At 40.7% G+C, this 22,597-nt stretch overlaps 2 protein-coding genes across 3 annotated transcripts in view; one reads left to right on the top strand and one right to left on the bottom strand.

Moving 5' to 3' along the window:
• Positions 1-770: 770 nt before the first annotated feature.
• TRAPPC2 (trafficking protein particle complex subunit 2) lies at positions 771-21,870 on the bottom strand. The gene is made up of 5 exons (XM_089652989.1): positions 21,775-21,870; positions 18,114-18,227; positions 10,780-10,922; positions 8,269-8,356; positions 771-1,887 (listed from the first exon to the last, which is right to left on the bottom strand). The coding sequence occupies exons 2-5, from the start codon at positions 18,204-18,206 to the stop codon at positions 1,789-1,791; spliced, it is 423 nt and encodes a 140-aa protein (XP_089509115.1). The 5' UTR covers positions 18,207-18,227; positions 21,775-21,870; the 3' UTR covers positions 771-1,788.
• Positions 21,871-22,033: 163 nt separating this feature from the next.
• OFD1 (OFD1 centriole and centriolar satellite protein) overlaps positions 22,034-22,597 on the top strand; it is a 71,667-nt gene continuing 71,103 nt past the window's right edge. For both annotated transcript variants that reach the window (XM_089652988.1, XM_089652987.1), the window contains exon 1: positions 22,034-22,120. The gene's annotated coding sequence lies outside the window, so the exon portion shown is untranslated. The remainder of the gene's footprint in view (positions 22,121-22,597) is intronic.

Below are 22,597 nucleotides of genomic sequence, written 5' to 3'. Positions count from 1 at the left end.
GTCACATATTCCATGAAGCAGACTCAGAATTCTAGGCAAAATTCCAGAAAGTGAAGGGAGATGAAATGGGAAGAATGAGGAAAAGAAGATTTACAGTATTCAAAGTGTCTGTAATAATTTATAGCTAGCTGTAGATTGCTGATTACTAAACATTTCTAGATCTGATATTGTTGCAATTTTATGGTGAGGTTCCTCTATAATAGGAGCAGGTTTCCACCTTAACACTGTACAGGTAGAGGGATTTACTTGTGAATTAAATTTCATGAACAACAAAGGCTGTGTTGTAGATTCCAGCATACTTTGTATAAGTTGCCTTTAGAGACTTCTGCTTTATAACTGAAATTCTATGGACTATTTCATATAAAGGTGCCTGTGTATGAACCAGCGGTAATAGATCGCTGCTCAGTTCTCGGAGAACACAGTTCTCCTGTGAATGCAGTTTATGAAGCAGTTCTCCGAACGAAGGGGGAACTGTCTCCAAACTCTGAAAAACGGCTCATTTTACTATAATCTCACGAGATTACAGTAAAAGATCAGTTTACTAAACAGAGGTAAATTATCTCTGCTTCGTTTTCGGTCCCTCCGATTCTCCAGCTCTGGGCTGGAGAATCTGGAGGGAGAACACAGATCTCCAGAGAAGGGCTGACATGATCTCCTGAGTGTCATAAACTGTGAATGACCAGAGAATAGCTGAGATCTGTTGAATCGCAGCTATTCTCTGTGTCATAAACAGACACCAAAGTGCCCCATAAATACCATACAAAGCATCATCCACTTTGCAAATTTATTACTGAATAAGGTGTCCCAGTCAAAATATTTTGCTTAAAAAAAAAAACACAAAAAACATACATCTGTTACAAGCATTTGTTTTGTACAAAGCACGGGTGTAAAAGTGGTCTGCTGTGTGTGGTTTTAGCGTGACCATACTTAGAGAATGCAAAAACACATTTCACATGAGTTTAACATAAATGTAAGCCAACTGTATAAACTGTTAAAGCAGGTATGATCTTTATGGGATACCTACATTAGTCCAGTTTGAACTAATGTAAGTTTGTATCTCTTATACATGCGGGACCACTAGGGAATCCAACAATCATGGTAGTATTTGGTGCTTCTTGAGTGATAGTAGTGATCTTCAGAATCTGGACCCAAGAGTCTTTCCTGCTGTATATTGACCACAGGGGGAGTTGCTCACCATTGAGAGAATGCCTTGTATTTTTATTCAATTAGCTGTTCTCTGCCTGGAGAGGAAGTGGAGATCATGATATCATTACCCCTCGTCTCTACCTGATCTAATCATGGAACACCTTGTATTCAAAAAAAAAAAAGTAAATAATAATAATTACAAGGCATTCTGTGAATGGTGGCATAGGACCCAGAAAATCATGGCCATTACTGTAGCAGCACTAACTACTACAGTGATTTTCAGCAGCCCCTCAGCTATGAGCTGGCATTGGTCCAAGCTGGAACATGTAAATATGCAATAAAGATCACAATTGAAGTTAGCTTTTAAATGGCAAACTTGTTGGGTATATTACACAGCATTACTCCTTGCAGCCAAATGAGTTGTATAAGTAACCTGCAGCTAAGATGCAAGGAAAAAAAAAAAAGGTTTTCAATTTGTCTCTTGTACATTTGTAATAATACATATATTCTTAAGCAATCCAGCGAAGAGTTGATCCTCTGTCAATTGAAGAAAAGAATAGTATGTTGCAGTTCTTGCAGGATGCACTCTGGTCCATAATGGAATAAATATCAAGCTTGATCAGTTCAATGTGACTGCTTCATTTAGCTTAATAGATGTTTCTTGCCAAGGAACTGTATTTTACGATCAAAAGCAGTAGATCGAACGGGAGTGTTTGCTTCATAAAAAGGATTCATGGCAAACTGTGAAAAGAAAACAAAGTACACATTTGTATCTACCTTTTAATGAGCAAATAATAGGAGTAGAATGAAGAGCATCAGCATTATAGGAATTTAATACCCATACTAAAAAAAATCCTGGGTGTCAATTACAGGCAAATATCTTAAAATCTATTAAGATGAAAACAAATGCATGCATGAAAATATATTTTAACACCAGTTTTGTTTGCTTTAAAACAATGACTTCTCTAATAGCATCAACATGTATCCTGCATGGATAGTAGCTGTTTATTCTGATAAACGACACATAGCAACATAGTATTACTTACAATGCCATAATATAAGAAAAAGCAGCTTAGTGGTTAGCTCTGGGGATCTTGGTTCAAATCTCTGCCAGGCCACTATCTTCATGGACTTTGTTCTCTTTGTGCTTGTGTGGGTTTCCTCCCATGCTCCAAAAACATGTTGATAGGTTAACTGGCTCCTGTCTAAATGGGCCCTAATATGTGTATGTATTGACTTGTGATAAGGACCATAACTCCTTGAGCTTATGTTCTTTTGAAAAACAGCAGACTTACTGGCCAAACCACCAGATGAAAATAATGGATAGAAAGCCTAAAAAAAGAAAACTAATGCTGTAATATAATAAAATGTTTGCTTTTGGGTTTAAAGTATTACTAAAGACAAAACATTTTTTTTTTTTGCTTTGGACAGAGTAGAAAAGGATTGCAACACCTGTCAGATAGAGAGGGTAAATCTCCCTAATGAGCACAGACAGCAATAAAAAACGGTCATGTTTACTGTGATCAAAAGTGAAAGTAAAGAAAAATCCCAAATTTGAGGATGTCCCCAGCACAGTAATAGAAGGGAAATCTTCCAAAGGGGACTGGTGACCTGGGGGTTCTGATGGATTCCCTAAATTTTCAGGGCTTTCCTCATGTCCTGTTTTTGTGGCAGGAAGTAAAGGAAAATCTCCACAATGGGACACGGCAAGAAAAACCTGACAGGGATTATAACCCTTCCTTACTCTAGCCAATATGGGGGAAAAAAGTTGCCTAAAGTTACACTTTAATGTGATTCTGTCTAACTCTAGGTTCACACCTAAGTGTTTTCCGCAGCGGTTTGCAGAAACGCAGTACCGTCCATTTAACATGATTTCCTATGGGACATGTTCACATCTCCTTGTTTCCCAATGGTGCATTTTTTTTAATTTTTTTTTAAAGGGCCATGGACTTTTTTTTCAACGCAAAAAGTTGCGTTTTTGGTTCTATAGACTTCAATGGAAAAGCTGCAGAAAAGCATGTAGTGTGTTTTTGATGCATTTTAAATCGGCCTAGCAACAAGAAAAAAAATAAAATAATTAACCCCCCCACCCACCGCAAAACGTGGCAAAAATGCAACACAAAACACAATGCAGAAATGAGAAAAAGGCAACCTGCATAGGTGTGAACCTTGCCTTAGTGTTTTTAGCAGCCCATGTGTGCCAGTGCTAACTACCACAATTGAATTGAATACTACCTCTATTGTGGAAATTGATGCCCTGAAATTCTACAATAGCAGGAACAAAAAGGAGCCATGATCAGTAAGTATTTCTATAGCACTTATGAAATGGGGCACATAATGGGAGTATTAATTTGCTTTAGCTAGTTTTTTTTTCCCGCCTACATCAGGTTGTCTTGAACTATACCAAACTGTAAGATATCTAAGGTCTGATTCACGCTAGTGTGATTTCAGATGTCACTTGAGTTGCATAGAATGAAATGACAATGGAAATCACATGCAACTCAACATGGTGCGATTTTGGAAGAGGTTCCTGTATTACTTTGCTGCGACTCCAGTGTGATTTGTTTTTTTCCCACTTCGAATATCCAGACCTTGTCTGAGTAGCACTACATAATTGCACTGAAAGTTGGATTAAAATTAGATTGCAGCAATGTGAACCTTACCTAAAACAGATTAGCTATTGGGGTTGATTTACTAAAACTGGAGAGCGCAAAATCTGGTGCAGCTATGCATAGAAATCAGCTTTCAGGTTTTATTGCCAAAGCTTAATTGAACAAGCTGAAGTTGGTTTCAAGATAATGGGCTTGATTCTATCTATTGCATCCTATGCTCTGAGCTTTAAAAGCCACTTACCAATGCATGATGTATTAATTTGCAGCAAGAGATGAGTTTATGATCAGTGAAGTCATTCTAGTAATCCCTCAGAATAAAGACAGATGGAATGATTGTGGTTCCCGCCTACTAAAAGCTGTAGATGTTGGAAGGTATAAACTACACTGTGACTATGTTATCTTTACCATACAAATGGTTCCAAACAATACTGGATAACTCTACATACAATTCTGTGCACCTATTTCTTAAAGATGTTTATCTGCTTCCATGTAACAAGTCCACCCGCCTGATTCAAGCTTTGCAGCAAGTATTTGCCGCATGAGCTACCAGGCAGAACAGTAGTTTATCAGGTAAGTTAGACTGCTTCTCTGAAAATGGCTCTGAAACACTTTTATACAGCGCGTTACAATTTCATAATTCAGAACTGTATGAAGTCTCAAGAAGACTAAAGTAAATATAAATTTTATTTATCTTTTGGTTGGCAAAAAAAAAGTAAACTTGTCTTTCCTTGAATTAAAAAAATGGCTCTAAGGGCTTGTTCACACTTGACTGTTTTACCAACGCTTGCCAAACGCCCCTATAGCGTTTAGCAAGCGTTGGTCCGGCGTTTGCGGAGCAGTTTTTAACGCTCGGCATGCGTGGTTTAGTGGCGGTTGCTAGGCGTTTGCCGCGCGTTAAAAACGCCCCACAAACGCATATAATGAAGTTTAAATGGTGTTACCGCTCTGCAAACGCCCCGCAACCGCGTCGCCTCCGCACTGCGGAGCGGCACCATAGACTAGACTAGGAGGCTTCAACACCTCCTGACTCGACCAGAGGCGTCCGTTTTGCCGCGATGCTAACGCTCCCGTTAGAACAGCACCATGTGCTGCAATGTGCAGAATTGTCCGAGGCATTTGGGAAGTGGTAAAAACGCTTCCCAAACACCTCTCTGCCGCCTGCACACAACGCTAGTGTGAACGTAGCCTTAAAGCTCAGTTCACACCACTGCAATGCGACTTTGGTGCGATTTACAGTGCTGCTTTGATGGGGCTTTGCATATTCTATGGGGCCAAGTTGCACTGTTAATCACACCAAAGTAGTGCAGGAATCTTTTCCAAAGTTGCACTGTACTGAGTCGCATTGATTAAAACAGGCGCCATTGAAAACTATGATTTTCATTGTCGCGAAGAAGAGATCAGAGACATCCTGAAACCTTGCATCTTTAATAGCTCAAAGTATCACGAAAGGCATATTTTTTTCCTTTTGGATAGAGTGGAGAGGGATTAGAACACCTGACAGTTTTTATTGCAGTCTGTGCCCAGATACTATTACCAGTATCGTCAAAAGTGAAAGCAAAAAAAAATCCCACATTTTGGGTTGTCCCTGGAACAGTAATAGAAGGGGAATCTTCTAATGTGGACACTAGTTCTGATGACACCCCAGAATTCCCTCACTTTGGAGGAATTTCCTTTCACTTCCTGTTTTGGCTACTGGACAGAAAGTGAAATCTCCCCATATAGGACACAAATGGAAAAAAAATCCTTGACGGGTTATAACCCTCCCTTGCTCTATCCAAAATGGAAAAACAAAAATAAATTTAAAAAATTGCCTTTAGTGACACTTAGCCAATGTATGGGATCACTTTCTCAATTAATTGATCTCTAACACAATGCAATACTGTACTACTGCTGTATGTTGTGTGTCCTTGAAATCATGTAATCCTGGGCAGCCAAGCATGTTATGCAAAGATCCAAAACATCTTTTTTAACCCATTGGCGCTGACGCCTCCCTGCCCTTTAAGGAGTCTGTGATGGCAGGGAAGGGTTTGGGGGATTGGCTGTCACAGCAGTCACATGATTGGAAAGCTCCTGACCGCAAGTAGCGAGCGGGACCTTTCCGTGAGGCGCTGATGAATGTCGGGAGCGCACAGGGCATGCACTCTCAGCACATACTTTGTTTACATTGGGTACGCAAATATGCGGTCACTCAGTACCAAGGCCCAGCTGCTGAGAGGCTGTATATTTGCGTGTGCTTGGCGCCAAGTGGTTAAACACACAATTAAAGTGGTTCTAATGCATGAAGGTAAAAAAAACCTTCACTTTTTACAACCACTTTAAATATTCAGGGGTGTGTTTTATATTGGAAATCACAATACAAAAATTTCCTTCCCCTAGCATTTACTGTACCAATTTGCAGAAGCCCAGTAAAGCGCAACAGCAGCAATCAATTTGTTACTTGCTTTATATTAGTGCACTCAGGGCTGCTACTAGAAATCACAGGCCCTGTCTAGCCTACCTTACAGGGCCCATGCCCCCCCAAATATTTTCCTAACAATACACTAAAATCATTATTAGCAGCCACAAACAAGACAACAACATTTCTGCCAAATGTAAAACTATTGATTTAATAAGTAAAGCTCCGTGGTTGAAAGAGGTCTTGTGGATCATTCACATGGGTGCTGTGGCCTGTACAGTGTAAATCATCGGTTTATGTGGCTGGAGCCGTCTGGAGCTCTGTGCAGCCTATGTTACATCATGGAGACACAGCAGCTGTATGAACACAGACAGTGTGGATTTAGGGCCCCTCACTAACACTTAGGACCCTAAGCTGTGCATCCCTATACAGTAACAGGCGGCTTTAGCCACATGAACAAATCACTCATTCATATTGCCATTTGTGAATGAGCCCTTGTGGTCAGAGGGCTGTAAAATCACACAGTTGACTTGCACTTTTACTGCCCCCCAACCACTACCCCCTTTAGCCACAGAGGCCACAATACTTTGTCAGCTGGTGCAGGAATTATACCCCTGTTGAATGTGACCCATTCAGGTGAGTGGTGCTGCTCTGCAAGCACCCTGCAACTGTGTGCAATGCACATGGTTAAAGCATGCTAGTGCAGGGTTATAGCAGGTGGTGAGGAGGCGATACGCCTTCCACCATCTGTCAAATGCTCTCTGAGGAGCAATCCAAATGTTGAATTGCTCTTCAGAGAGCAAAGTACCTGTAAATGAGCCCTTTTTTTAAAAAAAAAAATATATATATATTTTTTTTTTACTGGATTTTATAATTTTTTAACTTACCAGTTGGGGGTGTTCTGGTGAAATATCAGGGCTATAAACAGACCCCTAATGTCTGACTTTTGAGACAGAGAAAGGGACTGATGACATAGATTTACAAATCCCTTTTGCCGCAGCCTCAGCTGCACTAGAGATGAATGAACAGGAAATGCACTGATTGGCACTGATCACTCACTGTGGTCATTCAGGAAAGACAGGGCTGGTAAATGACATTCCATTCAGCTGAAGCTGGTGGGAGGGAGAGTAGGAAAAGCTGGTAGCACTAAAGGGAAGGGTTGCACATGGGGGGGCCTAGACACCAGGGGGGATGGCGGGATGAAAATTCTGGAACCGATGCTCATGTGGCGCAGCGCAGCCAGAGGGAAAGGGAGAAGATGGTTGTGCTGCAGGTGTAGCCACAGGAGGATCGGTTCCAGTGATAAAGTAGTACAGCTGGTCTTCATGGTTGGCAGGTGCTCGGGCCCCCCTTTTGAACTGATGGTGCTAGGGCTCGGTACAGGAGGGCCAACTGTACCTCTTATTGGTGGCCCTGGGTGCAATGCTGATTTCTAAAGAAACTGCAATCCTCTAGGAAATCTGTACTCTGCATCACTGATTGTTTTGCTCTACAGTAAAACTGATCAATCAACCCATGTTTCTTGACAACAATATATTGCATCTCTTTGATTCTATAATTGTAACTCTATTAATAAGTAATAAGCAGGTCTTTCCTTTGTAGATCCATTACAGCTTTGTCCTATAATGATTGTCTGGGACAAAGAAAACAGCACAGCATTATGTATGTATTTTCTGTCTTCTAACTACATCTCAAATGTAAAATCAGCAATTTTACTTAAACGTGTGCAACGGTTTACTTTTATTCTGTACAGAAGCATGGAAGCAATTGTTATGTGTAAGATAACCACTACCATGGGCTTGAAAGGCCAAAGTCATTGGGTAATTTTGCAAGAAAATGTTCATATTCACAAATAAAAGTCTGCAGCATCCTGAAATTCCTCTGCAACCAAGTATACAATCAGTTCATCTTCCAAAGATTAATAGAACAATCCTCTCAATGTACAGGAAACAGACCTCTACTGCAATAACAGAATTAATGTAAACCTGGTGTCGGTTCATCTATAACCCTTCTGTATAGCTAGGCATCTGCCAACTAAACGAACTGTGAATTCTCTCATAGCAAGCTTGACATCAACCTGTTATACACACTGTAAAAACATACATTATGCCATACCTTGATGTATAAGTCATATGCTTCATTAAAGAAATTCTTTATTCCATCTTCTTGTCGGACATCGTGCAGCATAATGAATCTCATATGTAGAATTATAAATGTTAAGGAAATTTAATAAGTGTCCTCTTTCTGCCTTTTTACGGTTTTGTGTTCTGGCTTATTTTGGAAAATTTGCTGAAAATCTACTGTAAATTCCAATAACATAAAAAGACTCTGGGACTGAAAAGATAGAACAGCTCAGACTACTTCAGAAATCTGGGTTTTTTTTTTGTTTTTTTTTGTTTTTTTTTTAAATCAAAACTTCAGGATGGGCTCCTGCAGCAGTTAGTGTTCCAGACCTCAGCACTTCACACCTTTATTGTGTGGTTTTCATTTTAAGCCTTTGAATTCCATCTCTCAAGCATCTCTCCTCCTTTGGTACTGTTTTTAGGTGGCTCCATCCCCTTACAGGGTTTTGGGGGGCCACTTTTGCGTGCTGACAGCTACAGACACTTCATGTGTACTACTTTAACCACTTGCCCTCCACAGGATTTACCCCCCTTCCTGACCAGGCCATTCTTTGCGATACTTTAACTGACAATTGCACGGTCATGCAATGCTGTACATAAATTAAATTTATGTCCTTTTTTCCCCTCACAAATAGAGATTTCTTTCGGTGGTATTTGATCACCTCTGCAGTTTTTATTTTTTGCGCTATAAACAAAAAAACTATTTTGAAAAAGAAAATATATATATATATTTTACTTTTTGCTATAAAACATATCCAGTAAAAAAATTTTTTAAAAAAATCTAATTTTTTCATAAATTTAGGCCAAAATGTATTCTGCTCCATGTCTTTGCTGAAAAAAAAATCCCAGTATGTGTAAATTAATTGGTTTACGTTAAAGTTATAGCATCTACAAATGGTGGTATATATACTGGAATTTTTATTATACTAGTAATGGCGGCAATCAGATACTTATAGTGGGACTGCGGCAGGCATTCTGACACTGGGGGGGAACTGACAAACTGCCACTGACATCCCAATGACACTAATACAGTGGTCAGTGCTAATAAAAAGCACTGACACTGTACTAATGACACTGGGCAGGAAGGGGTTTATATCTGGAGAAATTAAAGGGCTAACTGTGTGCCGTTTTAAATTATGTGCTGTGTTTTACTAGAGAAAGATGATGCTTTGTTATTCTCTGTTGTGCAGAGAAATACAAAGCAGCATGTCCTTGCTGGCAGGAGAGAGATCTGTGTTGTTTACATGCAGGTCTCTTCCCTGTCAGCTTTACCTGGTGGGGAATCTCCGGTTGGGACCCAGTGATTGATATCCCTAGCCACCAATGGCAGCATGGTTGGGGCGGCGCACGTGATTTTGCGCCGCCATGTAGCAGTAGTTCTACTATAGGGTGGCGGGAAAGTTGATAACGTCCTTAAGGTCTCAAAATATTAGTCTAAGTGAAAATGTAGACAGGTCCATGCACCACATATTGAGTGCAAAGGCAGGGAACCTCTGACAGGGTTAAAGCTCCACCTGCTGACTGTATGTGTTAAATACAAAATATTCATATGCAATATTTTATATTTACTTGTTAAAATAATCACATTTTAGGATGTCTTGAACATATTAAATATGTCATACTAATAAAGCCACTATTCTGTGTTGCAGATACTGAATAGCACTATAAAATGTGAAAATCTTTCAAGCAAATGAAAAAAGAGGTCAAATGGCTATTCAGGCAAAACACATTTGCCTTTAAAGCTTCACATTCTTAATCTTTTTTTGTGCATTGACAATATCCCTCAAGCACACCTATTGATGAAGGGAGCTCTGTTAACAAATGATGATTAATCACTACGAAATGAACCAATTGTCAATTGCAAAAAATGCAGAATATAATTAAAGTATTAAATACAAAATGTACTATATTGCAATTCATTAGATGTGGTGGCTGCATCCGTTTTCTTTTTTCAGGTTATATTTTTTCCCCTCTCTTTACCCTGGTAATTTGGCCAATAACACATCTCCTGTGTCATGCAGACACCACTCTGGATGAAAGAGCACAGGGGCAGATTTGGACAGCAGCATTGTCAGCCTGGGGGAAGGGATTGTTAGATGTACTAGCAGATTTAAATACAGTAACAAATTGGGGAAAAAAACCTCAAGCTAATACTTTATAATCTATTACAACAAACAATTTTTTTTGGGGGGGGGGGGGATAAAGGTTTTACATACTGTAGATAAACAAAAGCTGATCATTTTAAGCACTTACGCCAGTGGCAAATGGTCTATCTCATCCCTGTAACTGCAAGAGAGCTTGTTCTGTTGAAAAATAAAAGACTTACTGGCTGGATCACCAGATGAAAACAGAAGAAAGAAAGCCAAAAAATAAACGAATATAGCCACCACATGTAAAAATTGGTAAACTGCACTGTAATAAAATGTTTGCTTTTGGGTTTAATACTGCTTTAAGAAAAGCGCAAGGGAAACTTTGTATTCACAGAGCATAGAAAAGGATATGTCCAGCTGTTACAAAAGCCGAAACAAACCATTCATTAAACTTGTCAACTGTCTTGAGGTACATGTTGTTCGACAGCCACATGTTTTCATCTACTAGGTCCAGGGCTGCATGGGCGATGAACTGGTTCAGATGGCGATGATCATCCTTTGATTGAGAAAAGAATGACATTTAAATACCAATATCTTACGGTTTATGTATCTAGGGAAAAGTCTCAATGGCACAGGATGGACTACACCAAGCTTTTACTTTGCATACACATTAGAAAGAAAAATACTCAATGCTAATTTGGGCTGGGCTGAAATCACAAGAAAGAGCACGTCGTTATCATGCATGTGATAAAGTAATATGCATTCAGGACAAAAGTCACCAGTAAACTGTACTGGGCTAAGTACACTGTTAAAAAAGAACTCCCGAAGAAAAAAAAATGAAATTTAAAGTTCTTACTAAGAATATCTTTAGGAGTTGCATTTTGGTGTATCATTCGTTAGATTGTTTTACACAGCCTGCAACCTTTGTGTAGTCACACAGCCTTCAAAATTTACCAGGTTAGAAACTGGCATGTGTCACAATCGGTTCTAACAGTACATCCAAAAAACAATAAACACATATAAACTGTTTTTTTGTGGCCTACTGGTTAATTTTTTGGTTACATTTGTTTTTACCTACTGGTAATCACAAACTTTGTAACTATAGGTCCTAAAGAAAAGATCCTTCATGTGTAATCAATGGTTATGTGTCCCCAACATTTCCTTTGTAAACACTGCGGTGGATTTACTAAAAGCAAATAGTTGTGCACTCTGGATGTGCAGTTGCACTCGTTTTCCTTTAAAATGTGGTAAAACTCTGCCGATTTTCATCATCCAATCGTGTGCAAACAAAAATGCCGTTTTTTTTTTCCTTGCACCTAATTGGGTATTCTTTACAAAGTAAAGCATCATCACTTTCGCTAAGCTTTGGGGAAAATTAGTGCAACTGCACTTCCAAAGTTCACAGTCTATTTTGCTTTTAGTAAATCCACCCCGCTGTGTTCTAAGGCTAATAACAGCTACAACCAATACTTAATTTTTTAATGTTCACAGATAAGTTAAATGATATACTTGTTTTATTTCCATCTATGTATCCAAATCAATGTATGAGATATCCCCACCAGAAGTCCTAGTTCCAGCTAGCTGCTGTACCTAAATAATGAAAAGCCAAATGATCAAGTCATGCTAATCTGATGGACTCTCCATCATGTAGAATAAACGATTTATGGAGTCTAGCTGCATTATACAGAAAGGTGTGGTACCACAGACTACCATAGGGAATCTAGCAATTATAATCTCCAAGACATAGCAGGGGATTCAGCTCACACACACCCCACCATAAACAGAACAGAACAGATCTGTTTTGAATATAGAAAGCCTTCAAGTGCCAAGTAAGCATACTTTATGTTCTGGTGATCAAAAAGTTGAAACAAACTTACAGCTAGCTGCCTTAGCAGACACAAGCTTGTTCTAAGGGTTAACAGCCAGCTTTGTTGTATAATATGGACGTGATTTGGGAAGCTGTAAAACAACTCTATCACAACTTCACAATAAAACTGTCCCCTGATCTTGCCTGTGAGCACTGGACCCGAAGGCACTTAGCTCTGAACTGTTACAGATTCATATATGTCAAATCCCAGCCAGATGTAGCCAGGCAAGCAGCAGATCAGGGGCTCTCTGATCTACATGGGCTTATGCAGTGGAGGCATAAAGGATCTATAGACCCTTGATGTCTCTATAAAAAATACCTGTCATCTGCACATTACTGTCCTAAATATTTAAAGGACCCACACAAACATGCACATAAAAGCACAACTAGGGTGCACATGCATTACTAAACATCAGTTGTGCAACTCATACACTATATAGACAAAAGTATTGGGGCGCCTGCCCTTTACACACACATGAACTTTAATGACATCCCAGTCATAGTCCGTAGGGTTCAATATTGAGTTGGCCCACCCTTTGCAGCTATAACAGCTTCAACTCTTCTGGGAAGGCTGTCCACAAGGTTTAGGAGTGTGTCTATGGGAATGTTTGACCATTCTTCCAGAAGATCATTTGTGAGGTCAGGTATGAATGTCAAACTAGAAGGCCTGGCTCGCAGTCTCTGCTTTAATTCATCCCAAAGGTGTTCTATCAGGTTGAGGTCAGGACTCTGTGCAGGCCAGTCAAGTTCCTCCACCCCAAACTCCATGTCCTTATGGGCCTTGCTTTCTGCACTTGTACGCAGTCATGTTGGTACAGGAAGGGGCCATCCCCAAACTGTTCCCACAAAGTTGTCCAAAATGTCTTGGCAAGTTGAAGCCATAAGAGTTCCCTTCACTGGAACTAAGGGGACAAGCCCGACCCCTGAAATACAACCCCACACCATAATTCTCCCTCCACCAAACCGAACACTTAGCACAATGCAGTCGGGCAAGTGCCGTTCTCCTGGCAACCACCAGACCCAGACACGTCCATCATATTGACAGACAGAGAAGCGTGATTCGTCCAGAGAACACGTCTCCACTGCTCTAAAGACCAGTGCCACACCACTGCCTCCCACGCTTTGCATTGCACTTGGTGATGGAAGGCTTGGATGCAGCTGCCTATCCATGGAAACCCATTCCAGTACTCTCTATGCAATGTTGTTGTACTAGTATGAAGGCCACACGAAGTTTGGAGGTCTTTAGCTATTGACTGCAGACAGTTGGTGACTTCTGCGCACTGTGCGCTTTAGCATGGGCTGACCCCGCTCTGTCATTTTACATGGCCTGCCACTTCGTGGCTGACTTGCTGTTGTTCCCAGTTACTTCCACTTTGTTATAACACCACTAACAGCTGACGGTGGAATATTTAGTAGCAAGGAAATTTCACGGATGGACTTATTGCACATGCAACCTATCACGGTACCACGCTTGAATTCACTGAGCTCCTGAGAGCGATCCATTCTTTCACAAATGTTTGTAGAAGCACTCTGCATGCCTAGGTACTTGATTTTATACACCTGTGGTCTTGGAGGTGATTGGAACACCTGAATCCAATGATTTGGAGGGCTGGCCCAATACTTTTGGCAATATAGTGTATATCTCCATGCATAAGTTTTGGATTTTGGAGAATAAGTTTTGGATAGAGTAAAAAGGATTTAGAACGCCTGTCAGGTTTTATCACTGTCTGTGCCCCTGTTAGGGAGATTCGCCTTGTCTATTTGTCCTGTTTACCATTATCAAAAGTGAAAGTAAAAGAAAATCCTAAATTTTGGGTTGTCCCATAAAAAGTAATAGTGGAGAAGTCTTCCGAGGGGGACACTAGTTCCTGTTTGGTTATGGGACAGGAAGTAAAGGGAAATCTCAGCAAAGGAACACAGATTGCGAAAAAAAACAAAACAAAACGTGACAGGGGTTATAGCCCTCCTTTGCTCTATCCAAAATGAAAACAAAACGTTTTGCCTATAATACTACTTCAATTCTTAGTTTATGAGCATGTAAGTTTTTCAAAGATTTGCTTATTGACAATTTGGGGTATCTTAGTTTTCCACCCTTTTATAAGAGCAATTTTGAGGCTTAACATAGTTGATAAATATAAAAGATGAAACTGTGCCATCTTTATTATATAACAGAATATTTGTAGATCATGTTGTGATTTTGTGCACTAAAATTAACTTCAGTGTATTTGTACTGAAAATATACTGAAAAAACAGTTGCAAATATCGTGCAACATAAAAAACTGCAACTGATATTTAGGCCTCTTGCACACTGCCGCCCGAAAATCAGTTTTCACAATACATGCAAATATGCACATATGCCACGCTTCCTGCTTGTGTGTGTATACTTGCAAATACGAGCAACTGATATACAGCCCACCCTTGTGGTTTTTTCTGCCAGGAATGTCTGATGCGTATACATGAGTACAGTGTGCAAAAGGCCTTACTCAACAGGTCCTCTGTTTCCAGAAAATACAGTGGGTATAGAAATAATACAATCACATTTTGTTGCTTTGCAGCTTGAAATGAAGACAGACACAATTTGCGCTTTTATCCAGCTGTATTTACTCAGTGCAACTTTTAATATCAAAGTGAAAGAGGGGGGGGGGGGGGGGGGGAGGATCACCCTCCTTCTAAGAATGACCTGTAAATTCAATCAGGTGTAGCTAATCACCTCAATGGCACACAATGCCATTTGCCTTTCAATCAGCTGTGGTCATTTTGATGAGCTCAGCATGAAAATAAATTTCCTAGAGCATTTCAGTCCCTGATAGTGCACCTGAAACAAACAATCAACTATTGGTGGCAAGACACTGTCAAAAGATCTCCAGGATAAAAGTTATGAACAGGCACAAGTCAGGAGATGGATACAAATTTTTTTTTAAAGGCTTTATAAATGCCTAGAAGCACAGTGAAGTCTATTATTAAGAAGTGGAAGATATTTAGTACAATACAGACCCTCCCTGGATCAGGGCATCACTCCAAACTGGATGAAAGAGCCAGGAGGACACTGGTCAGAGAGGCTACCAAGAGGCCTACAGCAACTCTGAAGCAGTTGCAGGAATTCATGACAAAGAGTTGTCATTATGTGCATGTGACAACAGCACAGTGGCTAAGTGGTTAGCGCTTCCACCTGGCAGCACAAGGATCGTTATTTCAAATCTCAACCATGACAAAGTTTGCATGTTCTCCCTGTGCCTGCGTAGGTTTCCAAAGACATGCTGGTAGGTTAATTGGCTCCTGTCTAAATTGGCCCCAGTATGTGTATGTATGAATGTGAGTTAGGGACCTTAGATTGTATGCTCCTTGAGGGTTAGGGACTGATCTATATGTAAAGCACTATGTAAATTGACGGAGCTATATATGTACCTGTAATAAATAATAAAGATCACAAATTCTCCACAATTGTGGCTTGTATGGGAGAGTTGAAAGAAAAAAAGCCACTCAAGAAAGGCCACATGCAGTCAAGACTGAGCTTTGCCAAAACGCACCTTGAAGATTCTGAGGCCACATGGAAAAAGGTGTTCTGGTCAGATGAGACTAAAATTTATTATTTGGCCTCAACACTAAACGATATTGTGACAATCGCGGCGTCAGACCCCAGCCCTTCTCACCAAACTTGTGACCGAAGGACTAGCCAATCTGAAACCACGCTGTCACGTGCGTAACAATGCCATGCCTAGCTGCACCCTGCACAAAGATTTTCCAGCTAATGGACCACAACCTGTGTGCCGGCAGCCTGGGAGCGATTGTTACTGGGTCAGGTTAATTACGCAATTAACCCCTTCACACTGCCACCACCTCCTTTTTGTACAGAGAAGGAGGAAACTCGGCAATATCAGCAATAACACTATGATGTTTGAGTAATCATCGGTATACCACTGTCACCACAGGCAGAGATATACCGAAGTTTAAAACACACACACAGTAGCACTTTTCAGAGGCAGGAATTCTTAGTTTGCATTAAAGAGCTTTAGAAACAGTTCAACACTTTCAGAAAGTAAGATTTATTACTAAAAGGTCAAAAGGGTGCAATAAAAATATTTACAGAAAAAGATGTAGCCAATATATATATAAATATACAGAGAACAATAGCACAGCAAAGAGATAACAGAAAGATGTTTAGGAGGGTTAAAGTACTTGCTGTCAGCCGTGGGTTAAGCAGATCAGGTTTCAGAGCCAAAAGGGTCTTATCTCCCAAAGTTACTTCCGATGTTAAAAAGGGAGATTCTTCAACTTTGCTCAACTCAGCTCAGCTTTACTTCATGTACCACAGCCTTTATCTAGGAACTCCACAGGGTGTCTCCCTGAAGCAGAGAACCAATTGCCTCATTTAGGGAGGGGTTTGTGTAGGCAGGGAGCTCAGGCTATGACCAAAGCCTTCACAAATTATACTATGGCCAATAACTTTTCCTAGGTACATATAACATTCTATCCACAAGTAGATTAATACCCAGAATCTTCTGCGGAATGTCTACATATGAAATATGAGATACCTGCTTGGATGGTTAAAGAGATATAATTTTCTGCTCTCCTGTATATGCCAGCTAGGGAGTGTAATATACCAGGCGACTTCTCTTAAAGTGAGCCATCCGAATATGTGCTCCATGTTTGTGTAATTATTTCCCATTTGGAGATATAAAATTATATGGAAAACTGGGTTTTAAAATGTAAGTCTGTTTTACGACTCCCTGGCATGTCTTTTGAAGCTCTGTGAGGGCTTGGTTTATGGTCTTACGATATCCCAGATTGCGAGCTAACAGGCAACTAGGCACCAGCTTGGCTGGGGGTTTTATAGCCATGACGCCCTCCCAATGAGTTTGCTGCCTGTGATCTCTGCAACAAACAGACCACATGTCACTCAACAGAGAGGGAGGGGGGATGTCGGAGGAATCTGATTTGGGAGAGAGAGATATAATATGGAGGGGTTTCGAGCAAAATGAATGACCGCGTCCATCTCTGTGTGCATGATTGCTACAGATATGTCTGGCGGAAATCCCATACAGCTCACAGTCCAAATAACACCATTCCTACAGTAACACATGGAGGTGGGAATATCCTGTTATGGGGGCGTTTCTCTGCAGCAAGGACTGGAGCACTTGTTAGGATAGAAGGAAAAATGGATGGGGCAAAATACTGTCCAATTCTTGAAGAAAATCTGCTGCCCTCTACCAGAAAGTTGTCAATGGGAAGAAGGTCTACCTTCCAACATGACAATGACCCAACATGACAACCGCACAGTGGTTGAAGGAGAAAAAGGTGAATGTCCTTGCATGGCCTAGTCAGAGCTCTGACTTAAACCACACTGAAAATCTGTGGAAGACTGCAGTCCACAAATGGTCACCATCACATTTAACTGAAATTGAGCAGTTCTGCAAAGAAGAGCGGGCAAATATTGCAAAGTCTAGATGTGCAAAGATAGTAGAGACATATCCCAACAAACTAAAGGCTGTAATTAAGGCAAAAGGTGGTTCAACAAAGTACTGACACAAGGGGGTGATCCTTTGTCAAACTCAGCGATTCTGGGTTGTTTTTTTCTGACATGTTGGTGTTATATCTTTTTTTTTTGGATGTTACAAGTTGCACTGAGTAAATACAGCTGGATAAAAGAAAAACCGTGTCTGTCTTCATTTCAGGCTGCAAAGCAAGAAAATGTGATTATTTTAAAAGGGGGGTGATTCTTATCTGTACCCACTGCATGCTGTTTTTTTTTTCAATTCAATAATGCCATTATAGTATCTGTGTGGGGAAAAAAAAAAAAAAACACAAAAAACCGGTCCAGCAGTGAAAGAGTTAATACCAACACCCACCAGTGGAGAGCTCAAAACAACTAGATACCAATACCTTGGACTCAGTCTTTCCTGGGGGCAAAAATTCCATCTCAAATACTGGATTGTCATGATGTCCCACAATCACAAAATAGAAGCTGCCAGACATGGTCTTCTATATCAGGAATACCTAGGCACAAAAATAGATTTGTACAGAATTATAATACAGCTCATAGTATTTGAAAATCCACTGCAATTTGACAAACCATGGTTGTGTAGGCTAGTGTATTTCCCAAAGTATGGGAATTCTAGGAAATCAAGCCCGTCACAACTGATGCTGTTGCTGCTTTCATCTCTTTTAAATTGTCAGGATGCTGCTTTGAACCTGCTCACCAACCAACCACCACTAACTGCTACGGTAGTTGGGTCCATGCTTAGCTGTCAGGGCTAATTCATTATCTATCAATATTTAGACTTTAACAATAGCTCCAGCTTGCCAGGTCCTCTCTCATATGCACAACTTATACACTCTTTCTAACAGGACCATAATGGAGTTGATTTAGTAAAGGAAAATAGACTGTGCACTTTGCAAGTGCAGTTTCACTCATTTTCCCCTGAGCTTAGTAAATGTGGTGAAGATTCACTTTGTAAAGAACACCCAATCAGTTGCAAGGAAAAAAAACTGAATTTGGATGATGGAAATCAGCAGCGCTACACCACATTCACTGAGCCCTGGGAGCAAATGAGTCCAACTGCACTTGTGATGTGCACCGTCTATTTGCCTTTAGTAAATCAACCCCACTAAATCTGTTTTTGCTGTATGACTCCTCTCTTCTATCTCTTGTCTATCAACTGGTCTGTATTTTCTAACACTGCCCTAATTAGAACACAGTCATACTCTCTTGTCTGTGCCACAGCTGCTGCATTGTGCCTGCAATGGCATTCAGGAGGCTTCCTATGTTGCTGACCACATCCCTCTCACACTATTTACCCTTATGTCCCCCAGTTTCTAAACTACCTCCTCAGCTGGTCACTTTAATGGTTGATAGACATGCACCAGTCAGATACACCTATGGCCGCTTGTTTGGATGCTATCAGTCTTAAAGGATAAGTTCACCTTTGGGAACATGTAACATGCTCCTGATCCTGCAACCACTGCCCGCTGTCCCCCCCTCCCTGTGACAGACGTACAAGAATAAGTTCCCTGTACTAGCTATCAGTTTTTGAAAACAGCATGGCTGTGCGGGGCTCCGCCCACACTGCCATGTCATTCATTCGGAGTGTTCTGTGAATGAACAGACTACAAGTCCCAACAGCCTTCGCTGTCAGCTTGCAGTCCTAAATGAACTACTATAGCACTGTGGTAATTCATGGAGTCTCCATGCCAGTAAATATCGGCTTGCCCGTATGGGATATAAGAGCAGACCACCACGATTAATTGGTAGATGTAAGGTAGATTGGGAGAGCCAAAAAGCTCCCCCAACCCACAGAGGCAATACAATTCAATATTTAACCCTTTGAGGACCAAGGGAAGTATTTGTCCCATGTTTTTAATTGCGTGTATCATCTGATTAAGAACTTAAAACTCTTTTTTTTTTGGTTTGAGTCAAAATATTAGTTCTTATCAACAAACAAATGGATCTAGCTTTTTGCCAATTATTTCATGAAATGGCTTAGTTACAGCAACTGAAGTGTACGAACTTTAAAAACAAAAAAAATGATTCTTTTGGCGTTCCAAAATCTTACGGTCCTCAAAGGGTTAACAGAAAAAGGATTTTGGAATCTGTATAGGAGTTTGTAAAAAAAAAAAAATATAGAAATTTAGGTAAAAAATTATTTTAAAAAGATTTACTCGTCCAGTGGTGCTAATAGGTAAGGGAAGACCAGGCACTACATTTAGTCTTTCGATGTTGCAAAAGGGGAAGGAGATTGTCTGAAACATACTTGGTTTGCGCTGAACCACACTTAAATATTTAAATTTGAAGACCGATTTTATAGGGGCAAAAAGAATGAGAGGTAGGGTTCCTAACGCAAGAGGGAATAATATTGATTTTTCCCAGTTTATGCACACTCTAGAATAATGGCCGAAGCGATCGATAATGTCAAGCGCCGCTTTAAGAGACAGATCACAGTCCTCCAGGCAGGGGCGGACTGACAACTCATGGGGCCCCTGGGCAATAGGGGATCATGGGGCCCGTGTACTTGCCCAAACTTAAAAAAGCCTAAGAAAAAGGTACCAGGGGCATCTCATGGGGCCCCCTACTGACCTCGGGCAGCGCCCGAGTTTCCAAATGGTCAGTCCGCACCTGCCTCCAGGTATAAAAGAGTGTTGTCTGCATACAAGGAAACCCGGTCTTCCCAGTCACCCACAGGAAGCCCTTGCAAGGTCTTAGAGGAGTGAATCAGACAGACCAAGGGCTCAATCCCCAGGGCAAAGAGATCTGGTGAAAGGGGACAGCCCTGTCAAGTGCCTCTGTGTAGAGCAAAAGGGGAGACCCTTTTTTAGCACAGACTCTTTAGCATATGGGGAGTTGTAGAGGCACCTGACCCATGAGATGTAATTGGGGCCAAATCCAAAACGCTAAAGAGCCTCCCACAGGTATTCAGGGACTTTTTTAAATGCAAAAAGCAGCGTTTTTGGTAAAATAAAAGTTCAATGGAGAAGCTGCTGAAATGCATGTAGTGCATTTTTGCTGCATTTTGCATTTTTATTCTATTCAGCAACCTAAAAATCTTTAACAAAAGAAAAAGAAGCAAAATGCAGTAAAAACACGGCATAAACACGCATGCAAAAATGCACTGCAAAATAGACAAAAAAAGCAAGAAGAAACAGGAGCAATGCTGGAGGCAATTTACAGCACACACTCCTTTTGGTAGCATCATTATTAATGTGGATAGTTTGCTCCTAGCTAAAGAACATTATTTTGTATCAAGTTGTTATGGGTAAAATTCTGCTTTAACAGTTAAAAAGAAAAAACAGTTACAATCCAGGCATGCTGGGAATGCTGTCACATTTGCTTGTGTTCTCCACCTAACTGTCAAATCATCAAATAGCTGGAGTCATAACTGACCACATGTGCAGCATCCTGGCAGCTGCAGATCAAACAGAGGCCAAGATGGCAGCTGCCTTGGGTATAAATAAAACACCAGCTTGGAAGAGGGTCAGTGTCAATTTTCAGCACTGTTGCACTTTGACAATTGCATGGTCATGCAACACTGCACCCAAATTAAATTAGCTTTGTTTTTTTAGACAGTTTATTTTGGTGGTATATATTCACCACTTGGGTTTTAATTTTTTTGCTAAACAAAGAAAAGACTGAAAATTGTGAACAGAAAACATTTTTCTTAGTTTCTGTTTCCAAATAAGTAATTTTTCTACTTCATTGCTGGGAATTGATGAGGCAACACAGGTGAGGAGGCCCTATGAAGGTTGTACTGATGGATACTTATAGGTGGCACTTTAACTGTAAAGTATACAGTGGATAAAACAAAAACTGTTTCTGTCTTCATTTCAGTCTGCAAAGCAACAAAATGTGATCATTTTAAAGGGTGGAGATTCTTTTCTATACCCACTGTCAGTGTTAAACCTATGTTAAATATATACAGACAGTGACAACGCAGATAATAGGATACTTCTACACGTATTCCCCAGTCTGACCGCTCCTCTGTTCTTACAATGACTACCACCAACCCCCACACCCCAGATAGCACCCCGTGCCCCCCTCTCCCCCAAATACCTCTTCTCCCATCAACAGAGCGCTCCGTCGCAAGGAAATGACGTTGCAGAACGCTCTTCCAATCAGGCTCTCTACAGGTGACAGGGCTGCCTGTCAGGAAAAGGAAAACTTTATTTACAAAAAGTACAGACAACGGTTGTATTCAGAAATTGAGGCTTGGAACGCGGAACACTGCCCTCTCTGTTATTGGCCTGTAGAAAATCTTGCAGAGGATTGGTAGGTACGGCCTGAGCTCTGCTTGTGATTGGCTGTGCGGTAGCTCCCAGTAGTCTCGGCGGTTATGAGTTGTGTGTACAGCGGGGTGCTGGTTGGCAGTGGAGACGACGCTGGTGTATTCCCTGCTGTAGTGAGTACATTGGATTGTCTTCTAGTTGTGGACTGTTCTTTGTAGAGGGCGATCTGTGCAGTGTGGGGAACTAATACGAGATTGCAGCAGTAGTATGACACTGTGTGTTAGGTGTGACTGATCACCAGGCACATGATTTTACTTCACTGCACACGGTCCAATCTGATTGTACAACCACTTTTTATATGTCCATACACTGTGCAGTCTGATTGTACAACCTCTTTTTATATGTCCATACACTGTGCAATCTGATTGTACAACCACTTTTTAGTTGGCCATACACTGTGCAGTCCGATTCTACAACCTCTTTTTAACTGGCCATACACTGTGCAGTCTGATTGTACAACCTCTTTTTAGCTGTCCATACACTGTGCAATCTGATTGTACCACTGATTTTTAGTTGGCCATACACTGTGCAGTCTGATTGTACAATCTCATTTTAGCTGGCCATACACTGCAATCTCTTTTTAGCAGGCT

This window comes from Staurois parvus, unplaced genomic scaffold (assembly GCF_062004578.1).
Source record: "Staurois parvus isolate SC_StPar_1 unplaced genomic scaffold, SC_StPar_1.0 ptg000696l, whole genome shotgun sequence".
Lineage (NCBI taxonomy): Eukaryota > Metazoa > Chordata > Amphibia > Anura > Ranidae > Staurois > Staurois parvus.
The sequence above is the reverse complement of the archived record's forward strand: the minus strand, read 5'-3'. Positions and strand labels throughout refer to the sequence as shown.